This window comes from Peromyscus eremicus, chromosome 6 (genome assembly GCF_949786415.1).
Source record: "Peromyscus eremicus chromosome 6, PerEre_H2_v1, whole genome shotgun sequence".
Classification (NCBI taxonomy): Eukaryota; Metazoa; Chordata; class Mammalia; order Rodentia; family Cricetidae; genus Peromyscus; species Peromyscus eremicus.
Window position 1 is genome coordinate 30,533,795 of NC_081421.1, and position 24,173 is coordinate 30,557,967.

General features: G+C 48.4%; 1 protein-coding gene across 1 annotated transcript in view; it reads right to left on the bottom strand.

Annotated features, from left to right (window-relative positions):
* LOC131912844 (guanine nucleotide-binding protein subunit beta-4-like) overlaps positions 1 to 23,932 on the bottom strand; it is a 34,732-nt gene extending 10,800 nt beyond the window's left edge. The window contains exons 1-4 of the mRNA XM_059265089.1: positions 23,868 to 23,932; positions 7,156 to 7,251; positions 3,877 to 3,915; positions 2,637 to 2,743 (exon numbers count right to left, since the gene is read on the bottom strand). Of these exons, the coding sequence (XP_059121072.1) occupies positions 2,637 to 2,743; positions 3,877 to 3,915; positions 7,156 to 7,212 (203 nt within the window). The 5' untranslated portion in view covers positions 7,213 to 7,251; positions 23,868 to 23,932. The remainder of the gene's footprint in view (positions 1 to 2,636; positions 2,744 to 3,876; positions 3,916 to 7,155; positions 7,252 to 23,867) is intronic.
* Positions 23,933 to 24,173: the final 241 nt, after the last annotated feature.

Sequence of the window (24,173 nt, forward strand, 5' to 3'; positions counted from 1 at the left end):
ACAAAATGATTAACAAACATGAATGATCACAGAATAACAGTGTGTGTGTGTGTGTGTGTGTGTGTGTGTGTGTGTGTGTGTGTGTGTGTGTTAGGCTGGGGAAGAAAAAGATTATTCCATTGCTGGGCCTGGTGGTGCTGATCTTTAATCCCAGCACTCGGGAGGCAGAGTCAGGCGGATCTCTGTCAGTTTAAGGCCAGCCTGGTCTACAGAGTGAGATCCAGGACAGCCAGGGCTACACAGAGAAACCCTGCTTAGGGGTCGGGGAGTGGGGATGCATTGAATCAAAATACTTCTTTTGTATTATTCAATCTTTTGTGGAGTTAGTTGATAAAGTATAGTAACATCCACAATTATCTGTAGACGTACTTAAGTATTTGCTTATTAACTGCTATTTTAATATTAATAAACAGTAAGACCGTGTTTTGGCTAGGAATGGTGTGTAAACCCTGTCAGATCTAAAGGAAACTCCATTTCCCCAAAATCCAAACGGCAGAAGGGACAAATGGCTGTCTGTGGTGTCTATTCACATATCAAAGCACATGCTGGCCTCCAGCCTCCCTCAGTATCACAAGTACATGTTACATATTTCAAGTCCACGCTGGCCCTTCTCATCTCCTCCCCTACCCTAAACGCCCTCCACCTCACAGGCTTCCCTCCCCCCAGCTACTCACTCTCCTTATATCCCTATGCTCTGCCTTCTCTGCCCCCTCCCCCAGCTCTCCTCTCTGCTCCTTGCTCCCATAGCCAGGTCCACTTTTCCGGCCATGCTCAGTCTACTTCCTTCTCTCTCTGCTCTGGACTCTTTCAGATGCCTCTGATGTTCCCCTTAACCGTCCCGGGGAGCAGTCCCGTCGTCAGTGTATACACACCTGTAATTGTAGCACTCAGCAGCCTGAGTCAGGAGGATATTGATTTTGAGGCTAGATGGAGCTACTTAGCATAACCTATCTCAAAAGAAACAACCCCTTCTAAAACAAAATGATTTTTACATATTAAAAACACATAACACTCCTCTCTAAAGACAATGCTATTACAAAGGTTTTACTAATCTGCTTAGAAGACAATAAATAACACAAAGTAGACTTTAGTCAAAGGAATGCTCCTCAAAAAACACCCCAAAGGTGACTAGTTTGTTGACCAGGCCGGTTAGGGATGTTAAGATGCTAGGGTGTAAATGTCATTCTCCAGGACTGAGCAGCTAGAAGGCTCCATTCCCACAACAAAGGAGACAACTCTGATTTACAACCAGCCATTAGGCCATCCTCACATCAAAGAACATTCCTCTAACAGGCTGCAGGGAGCAGAGGGTCACAATCAATGTGAAGTCCTGGCCTGCCATAAAGCCCCCAGTTCTAAGACAGCACAATTATGCCAAGTGGGCAAAATGACCCTGGATAACAACTATTTAAATAAGTATACACTGGCCGGGCGGTGGTGGCGCACGCCTTTAATCCCAGCACTCGGGAGGCAGAGGCAGGCGGATCTCTGTGAGTTCAAGGCCAGCCTGGGCTACCAAGTGAGTTCCAGGAAAGGCGCAAAGCTACACAGAGAAACCCTGTCTCGAAAAACCAAAAAAAAAAAAAAAAAAAAAAACCAAAAAAAACAAATAAGTATACACTGGCACCAGAACCACACAGAGAAACCCTGCATTGAGAAAACAACAACAAAAAATATACACTGGTGTACTTAAAATAGTTCTGGCAATATGTCGAATCTTTGCTGTGTAAACTTCTCAGCAGCCTAAATGGCCAGACTTGAGGTCTCCTGTCTGTTTAAACTGTTCAAAGTATAACCTGGGCCAGGACCTGCAGGAGAGATGAGGGTGACAGTGTATGTGGAATGCACGGGCCTCAGGTGCATATAAATAAGTTAGTGAAATCTTCTATCCGAGGCCAGCTCCACTTTGGGCATTCTCCAGAGCCCGACGTGAGCTATCTTAAAGAACATTTCTCTTTAATAATCTAAATGTGCAGAGTGATTTTTCATCGGAAGGCATATTAATTCTAGAACAAAGAAAGAAATCCTCCTCTAGTTTCCACAGGTCATGAGACAAAGATCTTTTTGAAAGGCAAACTGATTTTTCATATTAGAAACTTTAAAAGTATTTATTAACATTATGACTATTCTGTATGTTTATGCCTACTTGTGGGCCCACATGTGGCCATCCCAGGGCAGCTTGCCAGGCATGTACCTCTATCCAAGAAGCCCTCTCGCATGCCCTAAAAACTGTCAACTTCAAGCTGAGGATCCAGCAAGCAGGAGCCTCTGGGTTTGAGCGCCACACTGGAACAAACAGCTCTAAACCTCTGAAGTGTCAATGAGTCAGTCATTCCGAGTGCAAGGAACATATTCACAAACGATGCCTTTTCTACCACACTGCACAAATAAGGGTTGTTCTGAATGATTTTTTTTTGGGGGGGGGGTGGTTCGAGACAGGGTTTCTCTGTGTAGCTTTGGCGCCTTTCCTGGAACTCACTCTGTAGCCCAGGCTGGCCTCGAACTCACAGAGATCCACTTGCCTCTGCCTCTTGAGTCCTGGGATTAAAGGCGTGCGCCACCACCACCGCCTGGCGCAAACAATGATTCTTAATGAAAAGACTTCTGCAGGCAGTTTAGAAATGACAGCCACTGACCTGGAATCATAGCCCCAGTGCATGGCGTAGATCTTAGCGAGGTGGCCGCGCAGCGTACGCCTGGTTCGCATTTGTATTCGGCCCACGGAGTCCATATTAGAGGTGATCTTTAGAAAGTGACAATAACATTGCTCTTTACCTTCGATGTAATAAAAAGCAGAAACCAGTTCACAGTACCTGAAGGTGATTTAGTACAGGGCACAACAGAACTGCCGTGAGCTCGGTCCACAGAACCATGACTGACACAGGTCATCCCGTGTGCTGCTGTGTGCGAGGAGCTAAAGTACACACACAGACTTCCAAACTAACAAAGCTCCAGCCACAGTGGGAAGGAAGACAGGTAGGAAGGAAGAAGGCTGGCCAAGCTGCCCTCCCTGCAAGGATGGGTTCTGAACTGCAGTAAGAGCTGTCTGGAACACATGCCAGCCTACAAACAGGGTAAAGGTAATGTATGCGCACGGTGTGTGAGGGGGAGAGAGAGAGAGAGATACATGTGGAGGAAGTCAGAGGACAACTTTGTGGAGCTTTCTCTCTCCTTCCACCTTACTCAGACTTTGGAGACGGAACTGAGGTCTTCAGGCTGGCAGGGCAATTGCCTGGCTGAAGCCATCTTGCCAGCTCCTATCCAACAGTTTATAAAGAACTGGAAGAGAAGTGCCTTGGGTCTCTCAACACAAAGCAACGATAAACCCCGGAAACTCTCAGTACCCTGATTTGATACACTGCATATGTACCCAGCTGTCACAGTGCGCCCCAAATATGGATGTCTTAACAGGAAAAAAATACACCACCTATAAAGGAAAACTAGAAAGAAATGGACAAAGAATTGTCTATAAGAAAGCCATGAGTTGGAGAGATGGCCCGGTGGTTAAGATCACTGACTGCTTGCCCAGAGGACCCAGGTTCAATTCCCAGCACCCACATGGCAGCTCCCAGCCACCTGTAATTCAGTTCTAGGGAAGCTGACTCTTTCCCGTGGCCTCTGAGGGCACCACACACATGCACATACACACGAACACACGCACACATGCACAGTGCACAGAAAAAGAGCTTAACCAGCATATACCAAAAAGATTGAGAAAGTGCTTAAGAGTAGAATGAACTAGATGATTCTGCATGTCTCCACAGCGCTTACTGTCCTGCAGACTTCTATTTCGGCACCTTCAGGAACAACAGTCTGGATGTCACCCAAACGGTGACACCTCATGTGAGCTGCTGACAAGACCTGGGGACACTTTACCTGAACCAGCGTGGCATCGTTGCAGGCCTTCCTGGCATCCTAGAGCAAAGAAAGATGATGACATGTTAAGGAGGGGGACCTCTAGATGGAACAGGCTTGTGTTTATTGAAAATAAAGCTTTACTGCATCACATCATCTTATTCTTTTTGTTTTGTTTTTTTCCGAGACAGGGTTTCTCTGTATAGCTTTGTGCCTTTCCTGGAACTTACTCTGTAGCCCAGGCTGGCCTCGAACTCACACAGATACGCCTGCCTCTGCCTCCCAAGTGCTGGGATTAAAGGTGTGCACCACCACCACCCGGCTACATCATCTTAAACCTTGCTGAAATAAACTTTACCTGATATAAAAGGGGCCATTTTAAGGTACACAATTTAGCGGGTTTTTTTAGTACATTCAGAATTGAACCACACCATAATCCAATTTAAGACATGCCTACCATGTCTATCTGTTCCCAAAGAAACTCCATCCACCTGGTCCCCCTTCTCTGCATGCCTCAGCTTCTCCTTCCCTCCACTCATCCTTTCTGTGTGCACTTGCCAATCAGACCTCTCTTGTAAATCAAGTCACACAGTACACAGCTTCTTCTTCCACTTGGCTTGTTTCCAAGGCTCAGCCATGACACTGTATCGAGCAGCGTGCCTCCATTTTAAGGCTGACGGTTCTAATGGGTGGCTTTTCAGCACTCTATCTGGTGGTTGAGAGTTTTCCACTTTTCAGTATTACAAAGCATAATGCTGTGTTTTCCATCTCTTTGGGAATTCTACCTGCTGTTGTTCGGAGCTGCTGCACCAGTGATGTCTGGGGCTCCAGTTCCTTGGCATCTTCAGGTCACTTCCAACACTTACGATGGTCTGTGCTTTGAGTTACAGCCATCTTACTTGTGAAGTACCTCACTGTGGTTTGGATTTTATCGAGAGTCTTTCCATGCTGTGTGTGTGTGTGTGTGTGTGTGTGTGTGTGTGTGTGTGTGTGTGTGTGTCTGTCTGTCTGTCTGTGAGTATTAATCTGTGCATGTACATCGTTGGTGTACATCTGTGTTTGTGTCTGTAAGTGTGATGTGTGTGTGCCTGTGTATCTGTCTTTCCATGTCTTTGAAAGGATCTCTATTTAAAGCTTTTTGCCAGCTTTTAGGTCAGGTTGTCTTTTTATTGTCCAGATATAGTAGTTCTTTACATATTCTACACACTTGACCCTTACAAGATGTACAATTTTCAAACTTGACAGCATTTTTAAAATCTATTTTACTTATGCATATGTGTGTATGAGTTACCTAGAGAGGCCAGGAGAGAGAGTCAAATCCTTGGAACTGGATATAGGAAGAGCATCCAGTGCTCCCACCTTCTGAGCCCTCTCTCCAGCCTCAGAGCTAAACCTGCACAAACATTCTGCATTCAAGCAACTGTGACTGTGCCATTAGTGAACACTTTAGGTGTTTAGGTCCAGTGTGCAGAGACACATCTTGGGATTTTTTGCTTTTGGTGCTGGGATGGAACCCAGAGCTTTACAGTAAACACTTTATACCAAACACTGGCTCAGCTACTAACCTACACCTTTTCTGTTAAAGGCGGCACCATCTCACTCCCTGGGGAGCACTTTCTGTTGGCTGCTCTTCATCCACCCCCCTTGTTTTCTAGCCTCCTTCTTTCTCATAACATCTCTCTACAGACTGTATTCTTGGCTTTTACACCGTCTCGAACAGCGTATCACGTGATACCTTCCTGATGCTGCAACCCTTTAATACAGTTCCTCACGTCGTGCTGACCCCCCAACCATAGGATTATTTTTGTTGCTACTTTATAACTGTAATTTTGCTACTGGTATGAATCGTAATGTAAATATCTGTGTTTCTGATGGCCTTGGGCGACCCCTGTGGAAGGGCCATTTGACCCCCCCAAGGGGTCACAACCTACATGCTGAGAAGCACTGGTCTTGAGCTAGCCAATCATCTACACTGGCAAGGGCCCCCAACTACATCCCAGGTTACCAGGACTTCTCCCTTCGTTCCTCACGGACATCTGTAAATGGTTTTAGCTTGTACTTTCCTCTGTGAAAAGAGGCAGGCAGCTGCTGGGCTACTTACAACATACTCCTTCCTCCACCAACTGCAAAGAGGCCACGGCATCTTTTCATTTCGAATTTTCCTTCTTGGATACTCCCCGGTTCCCGAAAGTTAGTGTCTGCTCCACTGCTGCCCTTGGGCACTTACTTCTTGTGACTGTTTACAGGCCCTTCCCTGGAGCTTGCCCACAGCACTTGGCAACTCTTCCCCACCAGAAGGATCCCAAAGTCTAAGTATCTTTTGTTTGTTTTTGAGACAGACCAAGCTGGCCTTGAACCCCAGATTCTCCTGCCTAAGCCTGAGCCATGCACTGTGACCACCATGACCAGCCATTCTAAGTGTCTTTCAGTTTATCTGTTCCTTCTTGGCTGGGCATTTCAGTTGACTTCCCAGACTGAAAGGCATCACATTTGTCTTTTATGATTACTGTCTTGCAACAAAATACTGTTGAGATAATATTTCCTCGTGTTATAGGGTAACATCTGCCCCGTGTATCCCACCAAAAAACTATGATTCTCAGTGTGCGAAGGAGAGAATTTTTAAATGCTTTCCATTGGCATATAATAACTATGGGTTTCATTGCATTCTCGTCTGTGCGGACATCGTTTTTGATCATACTACCCCCGTTAGCCTTGTTCTCTCACACTGACCCCTTCCTAGATGAGAACTCATCATTACACTTGTCTCTCAGCTAGATTAGACATTCTACTTTTCATTAATTTAAAATTTTACTGTGTGTGTGGGCACGTTCGCCGCAGCACATATGTGGAGGTCAGAGGACAGTTGTCAGGAGTCTGTCCTTTCCTGCCACCGTGTAGGTCCCAGGGACAGAACTCAGGTCATCAGGCTTGGCAGCAGCACCTTCACCCACAAAGCCGTCTCACCGGCCCTAGGCATGCTACTCACTTTCAGTGTCAGCCAGCATGGGCAGTGGTGTGCAATGGCTTGGGGGAGAGTTCTCTAGAAGCATGCTCAAAACAACTTAACCATGTCCATACTGTTTCCTTGAGACAGGGTCTTGCCTGGCCCAAGCTGGCTTTTGAGCTTGCTAAATAACAAAGGATGAGGTTACAGGTCTATGACATCACAAGTAGCTCAGGCTAACCCCTTCCAGCCTCATGAATGATTTAATGTGTGTTGACCAATAAGCCAATGAATAGTGTTTACAGACTGCCGAAACTAAGCTAAGCAGTGATGATTTAAAGCGGAACGCGTCCTACCTGGATCTGATTCCGCAGCTGCTCAGCCTCCTGCCGCAACTGCTCCAGTTCACTCATCCTTTGTGACTGTTTTCCTCAGGAGTCTCACGTGAAGAACTAAGAGGGGGGTGGGTGCCAATTAATTTGTATTTTAATCTACATGTAAAGCACGGACATATCACCTTTTAGTCCTTCCAAATGTAAATGAAACAACCAACATTACTGGAACTTAAAATTGCTTAGTAAACAAACAAGAGATCATCCACAAAGGGGCTGTATGCAGGAGGAGGACATGGACGTTGTCAATACCAACACGGAGTCATTTCTGCCAAACCTTCCATGAAGGAGGTGCTTGTCCACACACATGCACACCTATGAAGGAATATTCGGAAATAAACTCTCTATGAAGGAGAGCCTAGATACATACATGCCCACAAAGGAATATTCAGAATTTCTGCAGTATCCCACCTAAGCGATTCCCATGGAGCCAGCTCCCCCAAGAGCCCACATCAGCTCCAGACACAGCGAGTGAGCCACTGTCTTGGTTTCCAGCTTAGGTAAACAGTCCTTCTTTCCTTCCTCCTTTCTCCTCTTCTCTAATCCCAGCATCCTCAGGTGCATCCATGGTACTCCAGATACCTACCCCTTCGCTGTTCTAGAACACCTGTGTTATGGAGAGTGTCGGGTCCAAAAGAAACCCAGGACAAATGTCTACTGTGGTGCCTGTCAGCATACCAAAGCACTGCTGGCCTCCAGGCTCACTGAGAACCAGCGGCTCGTCTCACCCCACTCCTGCCCAAACTTCACCAGTCACGGGCTTCCCCGTTCCTCACTCCTATATAACCTTGCCATCTGACCGTGTGCTGTCCTGGTCCTCTGGCCCTCTCCCTTTTCCTTTCTCTCTGCCTCCTCTCTCGCTCCCTCCATCTCTCTCTCTCATGGCCCAGTTCAGCCTGCTGGCCATGTGCAGTGTACCACTTCTCTCCCTGCTCTGGACTCTTCCAGACGCCTCTGGCTGTACTCTTCTTCATATCTACAATAAAAACCTTCTTCTCAACCATACCTTGGAGCAGTCATGTCCCCACTTTATACATCTGGTGCTGCAAAAACCCACTATATACAGAATTGGTCTTTCTATCATCTATTTAATTTTTAGTTTAATTTGATTTTTTATTTTTTGGTTTTTTCGAGACAGGGTTTCTCTGTGTAGTTTTGTGCCTGTCCTGGATCTTGTTCTGTAGACCAGGCTGGCCTCGAACTCACAGAGATCCGCCTGGCTCTGCCTCCCGAGTGCTGGTATTAAAGGCGTGCACCACTGCCCAGCTCTATCACTTATTTTAGGTCAACAATGATTGAAAGATGAGGGAGAGATCTTGAGATGGGGTATTTAAGACCAAACCATAGGAACCGATAATAGACAGGTCTAGGGAGAGGCTGGCTTGTGATTTCATTGTCTTTTGTTTGTCTTTGAGACAGGGTCTCACTATGTAGATCAGGTTGGCCTCGAACTCTGAGATCCACCTGACTTTGCCTGGTCCCAAGTTCTGAGATTAAGGCACACACCATGGCCAGCCTGAAGCTGGTTTGAACGGATCCTTCTGCTTTCACCTTCCATGTGCCAGAATAACAGGTATGATGGTTTGGATGAGAATGGCCTCAAAGGCTCATATATCTGAATGCTTGGTCCCCAGTTGGTGGAACTGTTTAGGAAGGATTAGGAGGTGTGGCCTTGTTGGAGTAGGTGTGGCTTTGTTGGAGGAAGTGTGTCACTAGTGGTGGACTTTGAGGTTTCCAAAGCCCATGCCAGGCTCAGTCTCTCTTCTCTGCCTCCAATTAATGGATCAGAGTGTGAGCTCTCGGCTACTGCTCCAGCACCATGCCTGCCTGCCTGCTGCTCTACTTCCTACCATGATGGTCATAGACTCATCCTCTGAAACAAGCAAGTCCTCAAATAAAGGCTTTCTTTTGTAAGTTGCCTTGGTCATGGTGTCTCTTCACAGCAATAGAAAACTAACTAAGACAAGAGGTGTGGGCCACCACACCCAACTTGGATAGCTTTACATGCAACTCAAACTTAGTATTTCAAAGCTGATCTCCACACACCCCAATTCTCCTGTATTTCAGACAATGGTAATTCTATTGCTGTAACTATTTGAGTTCAGAAACAAAAAACCTGGGAATCATTCATTTCCATTCCCCTCAGACCTTCCCATCTATTCCATTAGCAATCTTGTCATCTGTCCCATGAGCTGATGGAGTCTGCCTACCTCCAGTGCTATTAATTTGGTCAAGCCACCATCCTCTCACCTGACCTCTTCTCTTCTGCCCTTGACTTTTCCCTACTCATGTTGACAGCAGGCACTCAAAGCTGAATTCTCTCTCTGTGTATGCATGTGTTCCTACATACATGTGAGCACACACACACACAAGAGCTCACGTGAAAACCACAGGACAACCTGGGTGTCTTAGGGTTACTACTACAGTGATAAAACACCACGACCAAAGCAATTTGCTGAAAGGGGAGGGTTAATTTGGCTTACACTTCCACATCACTTTTCATCATTGAAGGAAAGTCAAACAGGGCAGAAACCTGGAGGCAGGAGCTGATGCAGAGGCCAAGGAGGGGTGTTGTTTACTGGCTTGTCCCTCATGGCTTACTCAGCCTGCTTTCTTATAGAACCCAAGACCACCAGCCCAGGGATGACTCCACCCACAATGGGCTGGACCCTCCCCCATTGATCACTGATCAAGAAAATGCCCTACGGGCTTGCCTACAGCCTGATCTTATAGAAGCATTTTCTCAATTAAGATTCCCTCCTCTCAGATAACTTTAGCTTGTGTCAAATTGACATAAAACTATGCAGCACACTGGGGTATCATTTCCTAGGCCCTGTCCACCTTCTTTTGAGATAGAGTCTCTCCTACTAGCCCGGAGCTCATGAAGCAGGCTAGACTGGCAGGCCTATCAGTACCAGAGATCTGCATGCTTCTGCCTCCCCATTGTTGTATGATAATCTTTTTGTACACTGTGAAGATGAGTCTCTGCCAAGGCACCTTCGGATTGGTTTAATAAACAGCTGAACGACCAATAGCTAGGCAGAAGAGAATAGGCAGGACTTTTGGGAAGAGATAGAACTCTGAGAAGAGAGGTGGGATTTGCTAGCCAGACAGAGGAACTGGGATGTGCTACTGCACTGAGGAGAGGTAACGACGAGACACATGGCAGAATGTAGATTAATACAAACAGGTTAGTTTAAGTTTTAAGGGCTATTTGGGAACAAGCCTAAGCTCAGGCCAAGCTTTCATAATTAATAAGTCTCTGTGTCATTATTTGGGAGCTGGTGGTCCAAAAAGTTCAATTACATTCCAGCATTGGGATTACAAGTTCACTAGCAAGCTTGGTTTTTTGTTTGTCTGTCTGGTTGGTTTTTTAATGTGGATTCTGGAGATGAACTCGGGTCCCCATGCTTGCAAGGCAAGCACTTTACCAGTGGGATCTTCTCCCCTAACGCCGAACGCTTGACCTTGACCTGCAGAGGCCAGGCAGCGGCGTTCAGTCTTTCCCTCTCCTATTCACACACACCCTACGCGCCCCTACCCCTCTCCTTCCCGCAGCTTTTGCTGCTCCCTGAGGACACCCAGGGAGCTCTAGCCTTGGTGCTTCCCGACTGCGGTTTTCTCTCTCTGGAATGCTCCTGCCCCTGATATTTTCAGTGCAGGCTCCCCTGGCCTGCTCAGCTGTCACCCCTGCACACACCCGCACACACCCGCACACACCACTTTCACTATCAAGACCTTGCCTTATTTCCAACACTACTTAGTATGTATTTGCTTATTTGTGGTCTGATTCCGCCCAACAAAATGTACTGACTGGAGGCAGGGCCTTTCTTCGCTTCATTCTTTACCACAGAATCAGCTCCTAAGACACTTTGGTCTCCAGTAAATAAACTAACTTGAAATAGCTTAAGAAATAAAGAAAATTTACTCTTAAGAGTTAGAGAAGTCACAGTGGCAAAAGGCAAGAATATTACTATGTCAGGAGGAGAAGCTGTACCTTCCAACACCCCATGCCCTATCTACGTCTTACAGTGCTTGTTTATCATACTTTTTTAAATCTTCTCTCCTATATATTAGGAATGAGATCTGGAGGCTACAGTATATTCAGGTTCAATATCCATATTTGGCAAGAATCCTTGTTGGTGATGCTGAGTAAGTCAGAATGATTTACTACATTCACGAAGAGGAGCCAGATGTTAGCAATGTAATCTATCAAATAAGTCCCCACTTTCAACGAACAACTAATCTTTTCTATTTACTAACTGGATCCTTACTATCAGTGGCTAACCATGCCCAAGTCTCTCCCCTGGGGAGAGAGACAGAGAGGAGAGGGAGAGAGGGGGAAGGGGGGGAGGGAGGGAGGGAGGAAGGGAGGGAGGGGGAGAGGGGGAGAGAGAAGAAGGGAGAGGGAAGGAGGGAGAGGGAGAGAGGGAGAAAGAGGAAGAGGGAGGGAGGGGAAAAAGAGTGAGAGAGCACAAAAGTCCATACAAGTGCTACAGCCTTCACTCAAGTGATCCCAGGCACATCTTGAACTCTCCTGACCTTGGCATTGTTTACATGAAGCTGATTTTGCAGGCATGCAGAATCCAAGAATTATGGGTCCTGATGGCTGCCACAGGATGTAAGGGAAAGGCTGGTGGCCATGCAGCATGCTGTGGGTCAGTCCCATCGTGTAGCCCCTAGCAGGGTGATGTGTGATGGAGATGAGGGAGTGAGGCTGATGCTGCCATGGAGACACAGGAAGGTAAAGATCTGGGCAATGTGCTACAGACAGCAGGCAAAGCCAGCATGGTATGGGAGCCACATGGGCTGCCACCAGCACAGCTGCAGAAAGCCCTCCGCAGCCATGGTGGGAGCAAACCAAGGGAGCACTCAGATGACATACAGGGAGCACTGAGATTTCATGTCAGCCCCACTGGGATTTGGCCTTGCTCTGGGCTGATGGTCCTTACTATCCTCCTCCTCCTCTTCCCCCTCCTCTTCCAACCCCTCTTCCTCCCTTTTGGAATAAGAATGTCCACCCTGTACCTCACCCACAGGCTGAGATTGCTTGGGTCTTGGACTGGAACAGTTAAGACTTTGGGGGATGTTTTGCACTCTGAGATACATGTGAGTCTCTGGGGATGGGGTAGAGGGCTATGGTATGTGAGATACATGTGAGTCTCTGGGGATGGGGTACAGGGCTATGGTATGTGAGAAACATGTGAGTCTCTGGGGATGGGGTACAGGGCTATGGTAGGGTCCGTTTATTAAAAAGCTTCATCCCAGATGCTGCCATGGAGAGAGAAGACGGTTAAAGAGTCTGCAGTCCATGGGGCACGTCTTTTTTTGCCTTTTGCCTGATGCCTGAGGAGCTGAGTGTTCTGTTCTGCTACAGGCCCGCCATCACAAACATCTTGTTTTTCTGCAGTTCCTCACGGACTGCAGAAACCAGAATCCAAAGTAAAGCCTTTCTCAAGACGACGGACTCTTCACCTGACCACTTCACCAGCAGTCACGGTTCTGAGCTCCCTTTAGAACTTCTAATGAGGGGAACTGAGCAGGACCCCAGTTCTTCCTGAGAAATCGGAGGTCTCAGCCTCCCTCATCTGGCCAACGCCAGCTGAGCTTCAGCAGGAGGAGGAATGGAGGACAGGAGTTACAAGAAGCCATCTGGGGTTTCCTGAGCTGTGAACCCAGACAGCCAGGACTACTGCACACTCACTGTGGGTGACACCAAAGCTGACCTTCCACACCTCATCTCTCTGCTGGTAAAAAAGAGAAACCCGCTTTTTACATCCCTCCCTCTCCCCCTTCCTGTCCCAGGGATGGAATCCAGGGCCTTCATGACAGGTAAGCACCTGATCCTTGAGCCACATCACAATCTAAGCCCTTTAACTTTTTACTTCAAAAAAGAAAATGACTCTACATTAAGAAGAATATATCACTTACACACGTTAATGTTAACCTTCTTATTCAACAATCACTGAATTCCGGGCTGCTTCTATAAAGAATCTAGCATGCATGCCTAGACTGTGAGGCATGCCTAGACAATCCCAGAGGCTCACCAGGGTAAAATGAGGAAATTATGGATTTGAGCCCATCATGGTAGTATATGCCTAGAAATTCCAAGAAGTACTTGGGAGGTGGAGGGAGGAAGATTATACATTCAAAGTCATCCTCAGCTATACAGTGAGCCCAAGACAGCCTGGGCTACATGAGAGGGGGAAGCGGGGAGAGAAAGAGGGAGGGAGAGAGAGGGGAGAGGAGGAGAGGGAGGATGAGTGAAGACAGCCTAAGAACTTTTATTTTCACTTTTTAGTATCATGTCTATGAGTGTTTTCCTGCATTTATGTTTATGTACCACATGCATGCCTGGATACACCCCTGGATACACCTGGATACACCCCTGGATACACCTGGATACACCCATGGAACTGGAGGTACAGATGGTTATGAGCCACCATGTAGATGCTGGGAACTGAACCTGAGTCCTCTGTAAGGGCAGCAAGTGCTTTTAACCACTGAGCCATCTCTCCAGTCCCACATCCAGAATTTTAAAAGCAACTCCTTAAATCCAATCACTGATGAACGGGGACACGTGCATAGATGAGCCAATCGGGGAACACCAGACACCAATATCCAAACGAAACACTTACTTCAAAAATTGGGGAAATGCAAACTGAAGGAAAGTTTCACACTTCTAACCTGAGTCAGGAGCTGGTAAAGCTGCACGCAAACCTTAACTCAGATTCTGGCGGGCCAGCTCTTAGGCACCTTGGCAGTAGCTAGCATGTCATGGCATGGGTGTCTTTCAACCTGATAACCCGTTTCCATTTCTGCATGCAGAAGCCCCAGATACAGACACTCTAGTGCCTGCATCTCCAAACAGGGTGCAGCTGCTCACCGAGCGTCAAAATTATCATCAGTCAGAACAGGCCTGCCCCTGGCGGAGTGGGTGAAGGCAGTGCTACACAGAGTTAATACACAGCCACAAAAGCAAAGCTTCTGACTGGATACAACAGAGACAGCTCATAAAAACACGATGGAAAAAAAAAAAAAAACAATGAAAACCAAACAGTGTATTGAGATGCACGAATACCGGCAGGCGCACACCTCTGATCTCAGACTGGGGAGGTAGAGGCAGGAGGATCAGGAATTCAAGATTATCCTCGGCCACATGGCGAATCTTGATGTCAAGTCCCTATCTCAAAAAACCACAGGGAAGAAAAAGTATAAATATGCACTTTAACCTCCTTAAGGAAAGGAAGGATGAAACGGTGTAAGAACACAACTTGTTGCAGGCATCAGTTCACACTCTGCTTCCTCCCCTGGGTATGCGATACAGTGCAAACACTACTAACCACCAAGCAAACTGGACCCAGCGCCCGAGGGTCACTGGGAACCACAGATGAAAGGTAATGAGACAGAACAGGAGGAGAACAGAAGGCGAGGCTGAGACAGTCTGACGACTTGTCCACCAGCAGAGGAAGCTGTGCTGTTAGTCCACGCACACCTGGCACCCAGGCGACACCCATCCTGCATGATGCCTCCTTCCAAGGGCCTCTCCTTCAGTTTGCTGGAGCCCAGATCCCACCTCCTCACTTTAAATTTCATCTCTGTGACCGTCATAACATCCAACTTCTCTCACTCTCTTGGACTTCATTATTCCTTCTCTGTTTCTTTGTAGGCCCCTTCACTCATTTCTCAAATACCTGCATTTCTCAGGATTCTAGGCTCAGAGAGCTAACTGAGAAACTCCCCTCCAGGGAAGAAGGAAAGATAAAAAGGAATCTGAGGTACAGATGAGCCACTCGGGGGTTCGGAGATGACTAAGTTGGTAGAGTGCTCGCCACGCAAGCATAAGGAGCTGGGTTTCAGCCCTCAGAACCCGACAGAAGTCAGGTGTGGTGGGGTATACTAGAGAGTCGGAGACAGCCGGGTCCCTGAGGCTCACTAGCCAACCTGCCTAGACTGATCACTGAGGCCCAGACTAGTGAGAGATTTGGTCTCAAAAAACCAATGTGCTTGAGAAACGACACCAGAGGCTGTCCTCTGTGAACACAAGCGCACGCGCGCACACACACTTGTATCTATACACATATAAGCACAAACCCACATGCTCACAACGTATATAAGACACTCATACTTTATCTTTTCCCTTTTCATGTGTAGGGTGTACGTGTTCACGTTTTTGTTTGTTTTTGGTTATTTTGAGACAGGGTTTCTCTGTTTAACAATCCTGGCTGTACTGGAACTTGCTTTTGTAGACCAGGCTGTCCTTGAACTCACAGAGATCTGCCTGCCTCTCCCTCCTGAGTGCTGAAACTCACAGAGATCTGCCTGCCTCTCCCTCCTGAGTGCTGGGATTAAAGGCACGTGCCACCACCGCCCAGCATGTGTGCATGTTTTAAAGTGTGTGGGAATTAATCATCCCAATCTGCTGTTCAGCCTGACTCACTGATGCAGGGACTCTCAATCAAACCCAGAGTTCGCTGATAAGGGTGGTCCTGACAGCCAGGCTGTTCTGAGAGTCCCCTGACTATGCCTCCCTACCCTCTATATAAATCCCCTGGATCTGGAGTTTTGACCTCGTGCTTATGCGGCAAGCATTTTAAACTCTGACCTCTCTTGTCAGCCTTCACACATCCCTGTTTAGAAGCACCAGAAATGCACAGTGTCATCTCCGAAGAAGTTCCCCAATGGTGATTTTGCTCCAGATCAAACTGGAGCTGGGCACCACAGTTAACTGCAGATGTGGAATTGCAGTCAATGAGGCAATCTGAAATTAATAATTTTTTACAAAAGTGTTTGGTAACTGTGCTCTTTTGATTGCTACAACTTGACTGTGTTTCAGCACTGAGTATCTGACTCATCCAACAAACTTCAGACAACTATCCCACACTGAGGGCACCGCAGAGCCTCTATCAAGTAGCTTTTAAGAGCTGGGCTGTGCCAGGAACAAGTGCCAGAAGACGCCAGTGAGCCGTTGTATCCGCACGGATTTATTAATAAAATGAAGACAATGCAGCTGTGTAATTCAAATGGCCTTCTCACAGCACGTCTTAAAACATCCACACAACTTTTACCAAAGCAAGGCATTCTGCTAGCTGTACAATGCTGCTGCTGTGCCAGTGAAGGGCCTTTCTGTCCATCAGGGACAAGGACCTGTAAGTTCTTAGCTACTGAGGAGCGCCACACAGACTGCAAAAGCTCACAGAAGGCATGAAAGACACTAGTTATTGTGTGTGTGGTATGGGGGTGTCCTCACGTGTGCACAGGTGCATGTCCATGTGGGTGTGCAGGCCCCAGGCTGACACTAGGTGTCGATGTCCTCACGTGTGCACAGGTGCATGTCCATGTGGGTGTGCAGGCCCCGGGCTGACATCAGGTGTCGATGTCCTCACGTGTGCACAGGTGCATGTCCATGTGGGTGTGCAGGCCCTGGGCTGACACCAGGTATCGATGTCCTCATGTGTGCACAGGTGCATATCCATGTGGGTGTGCAGGCCCCGGGCTGACACCAGGCATCCATGTCCTCACGTGTGCACGTGTACAGGTGCATGTCCATGTGGGTGTGCAGGCCCTGGGCTGACATCAGGTATCCATGTTCTCACGTGTGCACGTGTATAGGTGCATGTCCATGTGGGTGTGCAGGCCCCAGGCTGACACCAGGTGTCGATGTCCTCACGTGTGCACAGGTGCATGTCCATGTGGGTGTGCAGGCCCTGGGCTGACACCAGGTATCCATGTCCTCATGTGTGCACAGGTGCATGTCCATGTGGGTGTGCAGGCCCCGGGCTGACACCAGGTATTGATGTCCTCATGTGTGCACAGGTGCATGTCCATGTGGGTGTGCAGGTCCCGGGCTGACACCAGGTGTCGATGTCCTCACATGTGCACAGGTGCATGTCCATGTGGGTGTGCAGGCCCTGGGCTGACATCAGGTATCCATGTTCTCACGTGTGCACGTGTATAGGTGCATGTCCATGTGGGTGTGCAGGCCCCGGGCTGACATCAGGTGTCGATGTCCTCACGTGTGCACAGGTGCATGTCCATGTGGGTGTGCAGGCCCTGGGCTGACATCAGGTATCCATGTTCTCACGTGTGCACGTGTATAGGTGCATGTCCATGTGGGTGTGCAGGTCCCGGGCTGACACCAGGTATTGATGTCCTCATGTGTGCACAGGTGCATGTCCATGTGGGTGTGCAGGCCCCGGGCTGACACCAGGTATCCATGTCCTCACGTGTGCACAGGTGCATGTCCATGTGGGTGTGCAGGTCCCGGGCTGACACCAGGTATCGATGTCCTCACGTGTACACAGGTGCATGTCCATGTGAGTGTGCAGGCCCCAGGCTGACCCCAAGCTATCTACTTCTACAATCTAACCACTGATCATTTCCTTTTCATTCTTTGTGATCAGATTAGGACTAATTTGACCACTTGCCTAAAATTATATCTATATATTTCCTTCTTGACAGGGTCTCACTATGTAACCCAGGCTGGCCTCACACTCACAGAGATCCACCCACCTCTGCCTCCTGAGTACTGGAATTAAAGGTGTGTGACAACACATCTGGCCCATAAAATTGGAAATTTCAAATTGACTTTTTTTTGAAAGAAGGTCTGGTGTAGCCCTGGCTGGTCTCAAGCATACTGTGTAGCCAAGGATGATTTTGAACTTCTGATCCTCCTGCCTCCACCTTCTGAGTGCTAGGACTACAGGCATGGGCCACCACATCTAGTTTTATGCAGCAGTGAGGATCGAACCCTAGGCTCTGGACACACTAGACAAATGCTCCACCAGACGAGTTCTCGGTTTAATGATTTCTCTAAGGGGACCACTCCTTTTCCCTGTTTGGTTTTTCTCTGGTGACCTATCCACTCATGCACCACTTGTTAGAATCACTCCACCAGAGGGCAGCCAAGAGAAAGGTGCCTGTGTAAAGCAAGGTTGGGAACTCACGGGCTTCACTCAACAGTGCTCGAGGAGTCTCTCTGTAGGGCGTCTGGGCGCCTGGTCCATGTCAGACAGCATTGTCAGACACAAGAGCTGGAAAACAGGAGTGCTTACACTCATTCAGCCAACCACAGCCATATCCATCCACCCAGTGTTTGTGCCAACCGTGAACCAGAAATACTCCATCCAGGCTCTGGAGGTGCAATAATCAAGAACCAAGATTCTCCTTGCTACGGGACTGTGATGGTTAGTGTTGTTAGGCTGGGGGATTTCAGAGCCACCTGAAAATGAGCTTCCGGGCATGCCTGTGGGGGTTATCCTGATTGCGGCACTTGAGGTGGGAAGGTCCATCACCTGAGTGGCACCATCACTGACATCCTGGACTATAAAGTGGAGGAAGCAAGCTGAGCAGTGGCATGCATGCATGCATCCACTGCTCTCTGCATCTCTACTGCATGTCAGTGTGACTAACTACCTCAAGTGCCCGCTGCTGTGGCTTCTCCTGCAACAGTGGACTGCACCTTGAACTGCAAACTGCTTTTGTTAGAATAGTTAATCACAGCACCCAGAGCAGCCACTAAGCCAGGAACTCGATTCTCATCTGTTTAGGAAATGAACCCAAAGTAAAGCACAATAGCACACTACCCAACTCTAATTACAGACAAGAACCATGTAGGAAAACACCCAAAGTGAGATCACAGGTGATTAGGGAAGCTGTTTTAAAATAAATCAATCTAAGTAACGTTGAATGACATCAGGAAATGAGCCATGCCTTTGAAAGGAGAAGCAAGCCATGCATGGCAGCACACCCCTGTAATCCCAGCACTGAGTCAGACGGACTGCCACAAGTTAGAAGCCAGCCTGCACACAGGGAGACTGTTTCAAAAGGAACAATAATAGGGCTGGGGGTGTAGCTGGGATGGTAGGACGCTGGTCCCATGCACAAGGCCCTGGCCAGAAGAAACAGGAAAAGCAGAGCCCCTAAAGCAACCAACCTGGATCAAAGGGCAGAAAATGCGATGCTGGAGCAGAGTGAGCAGGGGAAGGGGTGGGATGGCGGGGGGAGGGAGGGAGGGGTGCAGTGGCAGGTAGGCCTGCTTTGGGATCACGTAGGCCTCTCATGTACGTGGGGATTTTGGTCCATGAGTTCCTCCAGACTGGGCCATGGAGAGACCTTCAAACTACGTCCTTCTGAAATTTCCCAGTTTTCAACACTCTCTTCCTTTGTAGCACAAAGTTCAAGGCTCACCCTATGGCTTCCCGTGCCAGCTCTAGAGTCAGCCATTTGGAAAAGGCACCGGCCATGCTCTAGGCATTTCAGTGGACACTTCCAGGCTCTCACAGGAAATGTGTGAATATATGCTGTATGTACGCAGTACGTACATGTGCAAGTATGTGCGTATTCATGTATGCAAGCTGTGTTTCCATCTTTTAATCATAGGTTCACATGGACGCCACTAGTCCCAACCGAATGCCAGGTACTTTCTCACTGCCCTTCCTATTTCCTCCCTTCCTTCCTGACAGGGTCTCATGTAGCCCAGCCTGCCCTCTAACATGCTATGCAGATAAGGTTGATCTTGAACTTACGACCCTCTGTTCCACCTCTCAAGTGCTGGGATTACAGACATGTGCCACCACACCTGGTTATGGGGTGCTAGGGCTTTAGCATGCTAGGCAAGCACTCTACCAGCTGAACTCCACGCTCAGCCCTCATTCCTTATTTTCTGTGTCTCAGAGTAAAGAGCCTAGATCCTAAAATATCAATGAATTCACTCACTGCGTTTGTTACTGTCCTGTTGCTGTGAAGAGACACCATGGCAAAGGCAGCTTTATAAACGAAAGCGTTCAATTGGGAGCTTGCTTACAGTTTTAGAGGGTTAGTCCTTGATCATCATGGTTGGAAACAGACAGGTATGGTGCTGGAGCAGTAGCTGAGAGCTTTACATCCTGATCAGCAGGAAGCAGAGAGAGACAGAGACAGAGAGATAGAGACAGACAGACAGACAGACAGCCTGGCATGGGCTTTTGAAACCTCAAAGCCCACCCCCAGTGACACAGTCCTCCAACAAGGCCACACCTCCTAACCTTTCCCAAACAGTTCTACCAGCCGGGGACCAGGCACTCAAGCACCTGAGCCTGTGGGGGCTGCTCTCATTCAAGCCAGCATAGCCATGTCCTCACCTGACAATATACGTAGGACGGCTTCAGGACTGCTGTACTGCACCAGGCACACAAAAGGGTTACCTGCAGAGTGCAAGCCTTTCTTCCCCAGTTCATTTTATACTGAGATCAAAAGTGGTCAGTCCTGTGTTCAAACCCTACCTGGATTCGATTTTTTTTCCTTCTGATGGTAGGTTAGTCACTGTTTGTACTCAGTTATGGAGTCTGAAAAATAATAAAGAAACATATCCTAAAGCCCCCCTCCAGCTTGTATGTGTCCGTGCCTGTGTATAGGTATGTAAACATGTGTCTGGTGCCTGAAAAGGTTGAAGGTGTTGGCTCCCGTGGAACTGGAGTTGCGGATGGTTATGAACCACCACGTGGGTGCTGGGAGCCAAATCCAGGTCCTCTGCAAGAGCATCATCCAGTGGTCTTACTGGCTGAGCCTATTTCCAACCCCCCCCCCCATTACATCATTACATAAACAAGAATAATACGTTTCTGCAACCAGAAACTCTTAGGAAAGGTTTGTTCAAAGTGGTGTGCTGTCTCCCCACCACGGCTTGTGCCTGTCCCCTCATACCGGTGTACTCTGAAAAGGGGAGTCATTTGGCAAATGTCACTTTGCCAGCTGTGTTCAACACTCCGATTCGACCAGATGTCGTGAACTTTGTTCCCACCAACCTGAGGAAAAACAACAGACAGCCCTATGCCGACAGTGAAGTAGCAGGTCTGAGTGAAGACCAGTGCTGATCTTGGGGTACTGGCAGAGCTGTGGCTCGAATTCCCAGAGTTTGAGGTGGTGGGACCCACTGTTTCGGCCCGGGTGCCTTTGGAAATCTGTGTCGGGAGGCTGCCTATCTGCACCAACCAAAACCTGGTGTCAGCACCACGGAGTAAACACGACCCAAAAGCCATTGGTTGAATGGAATGAATTCCCACAACACTGGTGCCAATCTCCTACCCTCCAGGTTACTCAGTTTTTACCCACCCCTGAGGTGCCTATCTGTCTTGTATTTATTTTTGTTTTCTCAAAAAAGGCCAGTCTGAGGGCCAGTGAGATGACTCAACTGGGAAAAGTACTTGTCAACAAGCCTGAGAACAGGAGTTTGAACCCCAGGACAAAGGAAATGACTCCTACAAGTTGACTTGTGAGAGCCACAGGTGTGCTTTCACTCACACACGCACACACACACACACACACACACACACACACAGGACAAAGGAAATGACTCCTGCAAGTCGACTTGTGAGAGCCACAGGTGTGCTTTCACTCACACATGCATGCACATGCACACACACACACACACACACACACACACACACACAAAATGTAATGAAAAGGTTTTTTGTTTGTTTGTTGTTTAAACAGGCTATCCTAGTTTGCTTGTCTGTTGCTGTGCTAAAACACCACCCCAAAGCAACCCGGGGAGGTGAGGGCTTATTTGGCTCACACTTCCAGGTCACAGTCCATCACTGAGGGAAGGCAGGGCAGGAGCTCACTCTGGAACTGAAGCAGACACCACCGAGAACAGTAGCTTGCTCTCATGCTCACTTTCAGCTGCCTTCCTTACACAGCCAGGCTTGTTTGCCTATGGATGGTGCCCACAGTGGGCTGGGCACGCCTACATCAATTACCAATCAAGAAAATGCCCCCAGACATGCCCAAAGGCCAAACCGATGAAGAAAATTCTTCAGGTCCCTCTACCCAGGTTGTCCAGTTGACAAGAAGATTACCCCTTCTCAATCAAGATCAAAATAAGACTGTAGTGCCTGGAGAGATGGCTCAGTTCTTAAGAGAGCCCATTGCTCTTCAAGATAACTCCAGTGCAGTTCCCAACACCCAAGTGGCTCACCAAGGCTTGTAATAACTCTACCTTCAGGGGTATCTGGAGCGTCAGACCTTCCTAGGCCCTGGTACTCAAGTGCCCAGAAGTAGGTCAGTAACTGGGGTAGAACACAACATCGGACATAAAATGTGTTTTAGAGTAGATGCCACAGAATATTTACATAACAACGTAAGGCACCTATAGCACCTGGACACACAGAAGCTTCAGGGGAAGGGCAGGGTGGTAAGGAAATCAGTTCTCAGAACATCTCCTGGCTTACCACGTGAGGGACAGCAAAGAACTCCCACAGAGGACGCAGGCTGCCATCCAGTTTTGTTGTTGGGAGACAGGGGCTTGCTATGTAGCCCAGGAAGGATCTCCTCTTACACCCTCCTGCCTCGCTCTTGGAGTGGGGATTACAGGGGGGCCCCACAAAGCCTGGAGTTGCTTGTTCCCACCTTTCCAGAGTGCTTATAGTTGTTTCTCTGGAGCTCATGTTAAAACAGAGGTATTAGTTCAGAAGGACAGTTAAGTCATCGCTACGTATTTAATACCAACAGAGTAACTGTGCCCTAGGAAGGAGGCACGGATCCAGAATGCCAGGGAAGAAATGCCTGACGGTTGGCTGTATAAAATGACACCCGTAAGTGGTACCAATAACACCAGAAAGACCAGCACAGGTTTCTGACATTTCTAGGAAATTTATGTATACATCAGTGAGTAGCTGAAGATCGCTCCTTGAGCCTAGGTCTAAATGAATGTGTCCTAGAGGGAAAAGCATGCACTCTATGGACAGAGGGATCCTGCCCTGAATCCAACTTGAGTTAACAGTTACAAGACCTCAGCAAGTCATTTAACATCTCCCTGCTGGTGGAAGGTGCAATGTGTCCTTTGAGAAGTGACTGAGAGATGGCAGAATAGTACAGCTCACTGCCCCTGGCCTAGGACAGAGCTTCAGGAAATAATTCCTTCAATAAATCAGATTAAACTAGGCAGCAAGGTAAAGAAACCAAAAACCCAGACCCAACTTAAGCAACAGGCCTGAAAGAAAACAGAATTCACCCAGTCTCCAGCAGTATGTGGTAATGGCAGAAAAATGTCCAATATTTTAGTTCCCATTCTTAGTTTTGAAAGTGTCTCAGGATCTATTTTTAAAGTGTAAAAATACACACTGATATGTTTATTCATAAAAGACCAACAACTCAAAAATGCTTCCTGTCTAATGATCATGGGCTTAAGGCATGCCGTCAAGAGAACCACAACACAGAATCAACGTCAGGGTCTAATAACCTGTAGACACAAGGGATCTGGCAATATTCATTAAATGATATTTTTAAAGTTTCTATTTCGGTTTTAAATTCATCAGCAAACCCAAATGCGAAAACGAAAACTTGTTCTAAACTTGCAATTATCCAAAATCCGTTATCGCCTCCCCTTAAAAATAACCAAACCGCGAGGCATCGTGTCAGTCACCCACCCAAAAAAAAAATAAAAATAAAAATAAACCCAAAACAACAAAAACAAATAAAAAACAAAACAAAACCCAATGAGGCTCCAGCAGCCCGTGGAGAAGTTGGGGGGCTCCGCGCCCTGCAGTCATCACCGTCTGGGCTCCCCGGGCAGCCGCACCCTCGGGCCGTCCCGGGCCTCGCCGAGCGCAGAGGAGCCGGCGTCCACAGGACACCCGCAACGCGCCGCCCGCGTCCACACGGAACCCCGCGCCCTGCCACCAGCCCTAGCCACCTACCTGGAGCCCGGCTGCCACCACCGCGCTGCTGCTGGCCGTTCGGCTGCGGGGAGCGAACCGGGAACGGCGGCCACACCCAGGGCCCTGCACGCCGGACGGGGCGGGGACCGGGGCGCGGCGCGCAGGGCGGGGGCGGGGGCGGGGGCGCGCGAGGCCGGGAAAGGGTCTGGGAACGCGCCGAGGCAGCCGCGCGCGTGGCTTGAGTAGGGGCTGGCGGGGGCGAGCGTGGTCGGGGCGGGGGGCGCTCGAGGGGCTCGCAGAACCCAGAGCGCGCTTGGCCTGGGGGGAGGATGCTTGGTGCGTGCA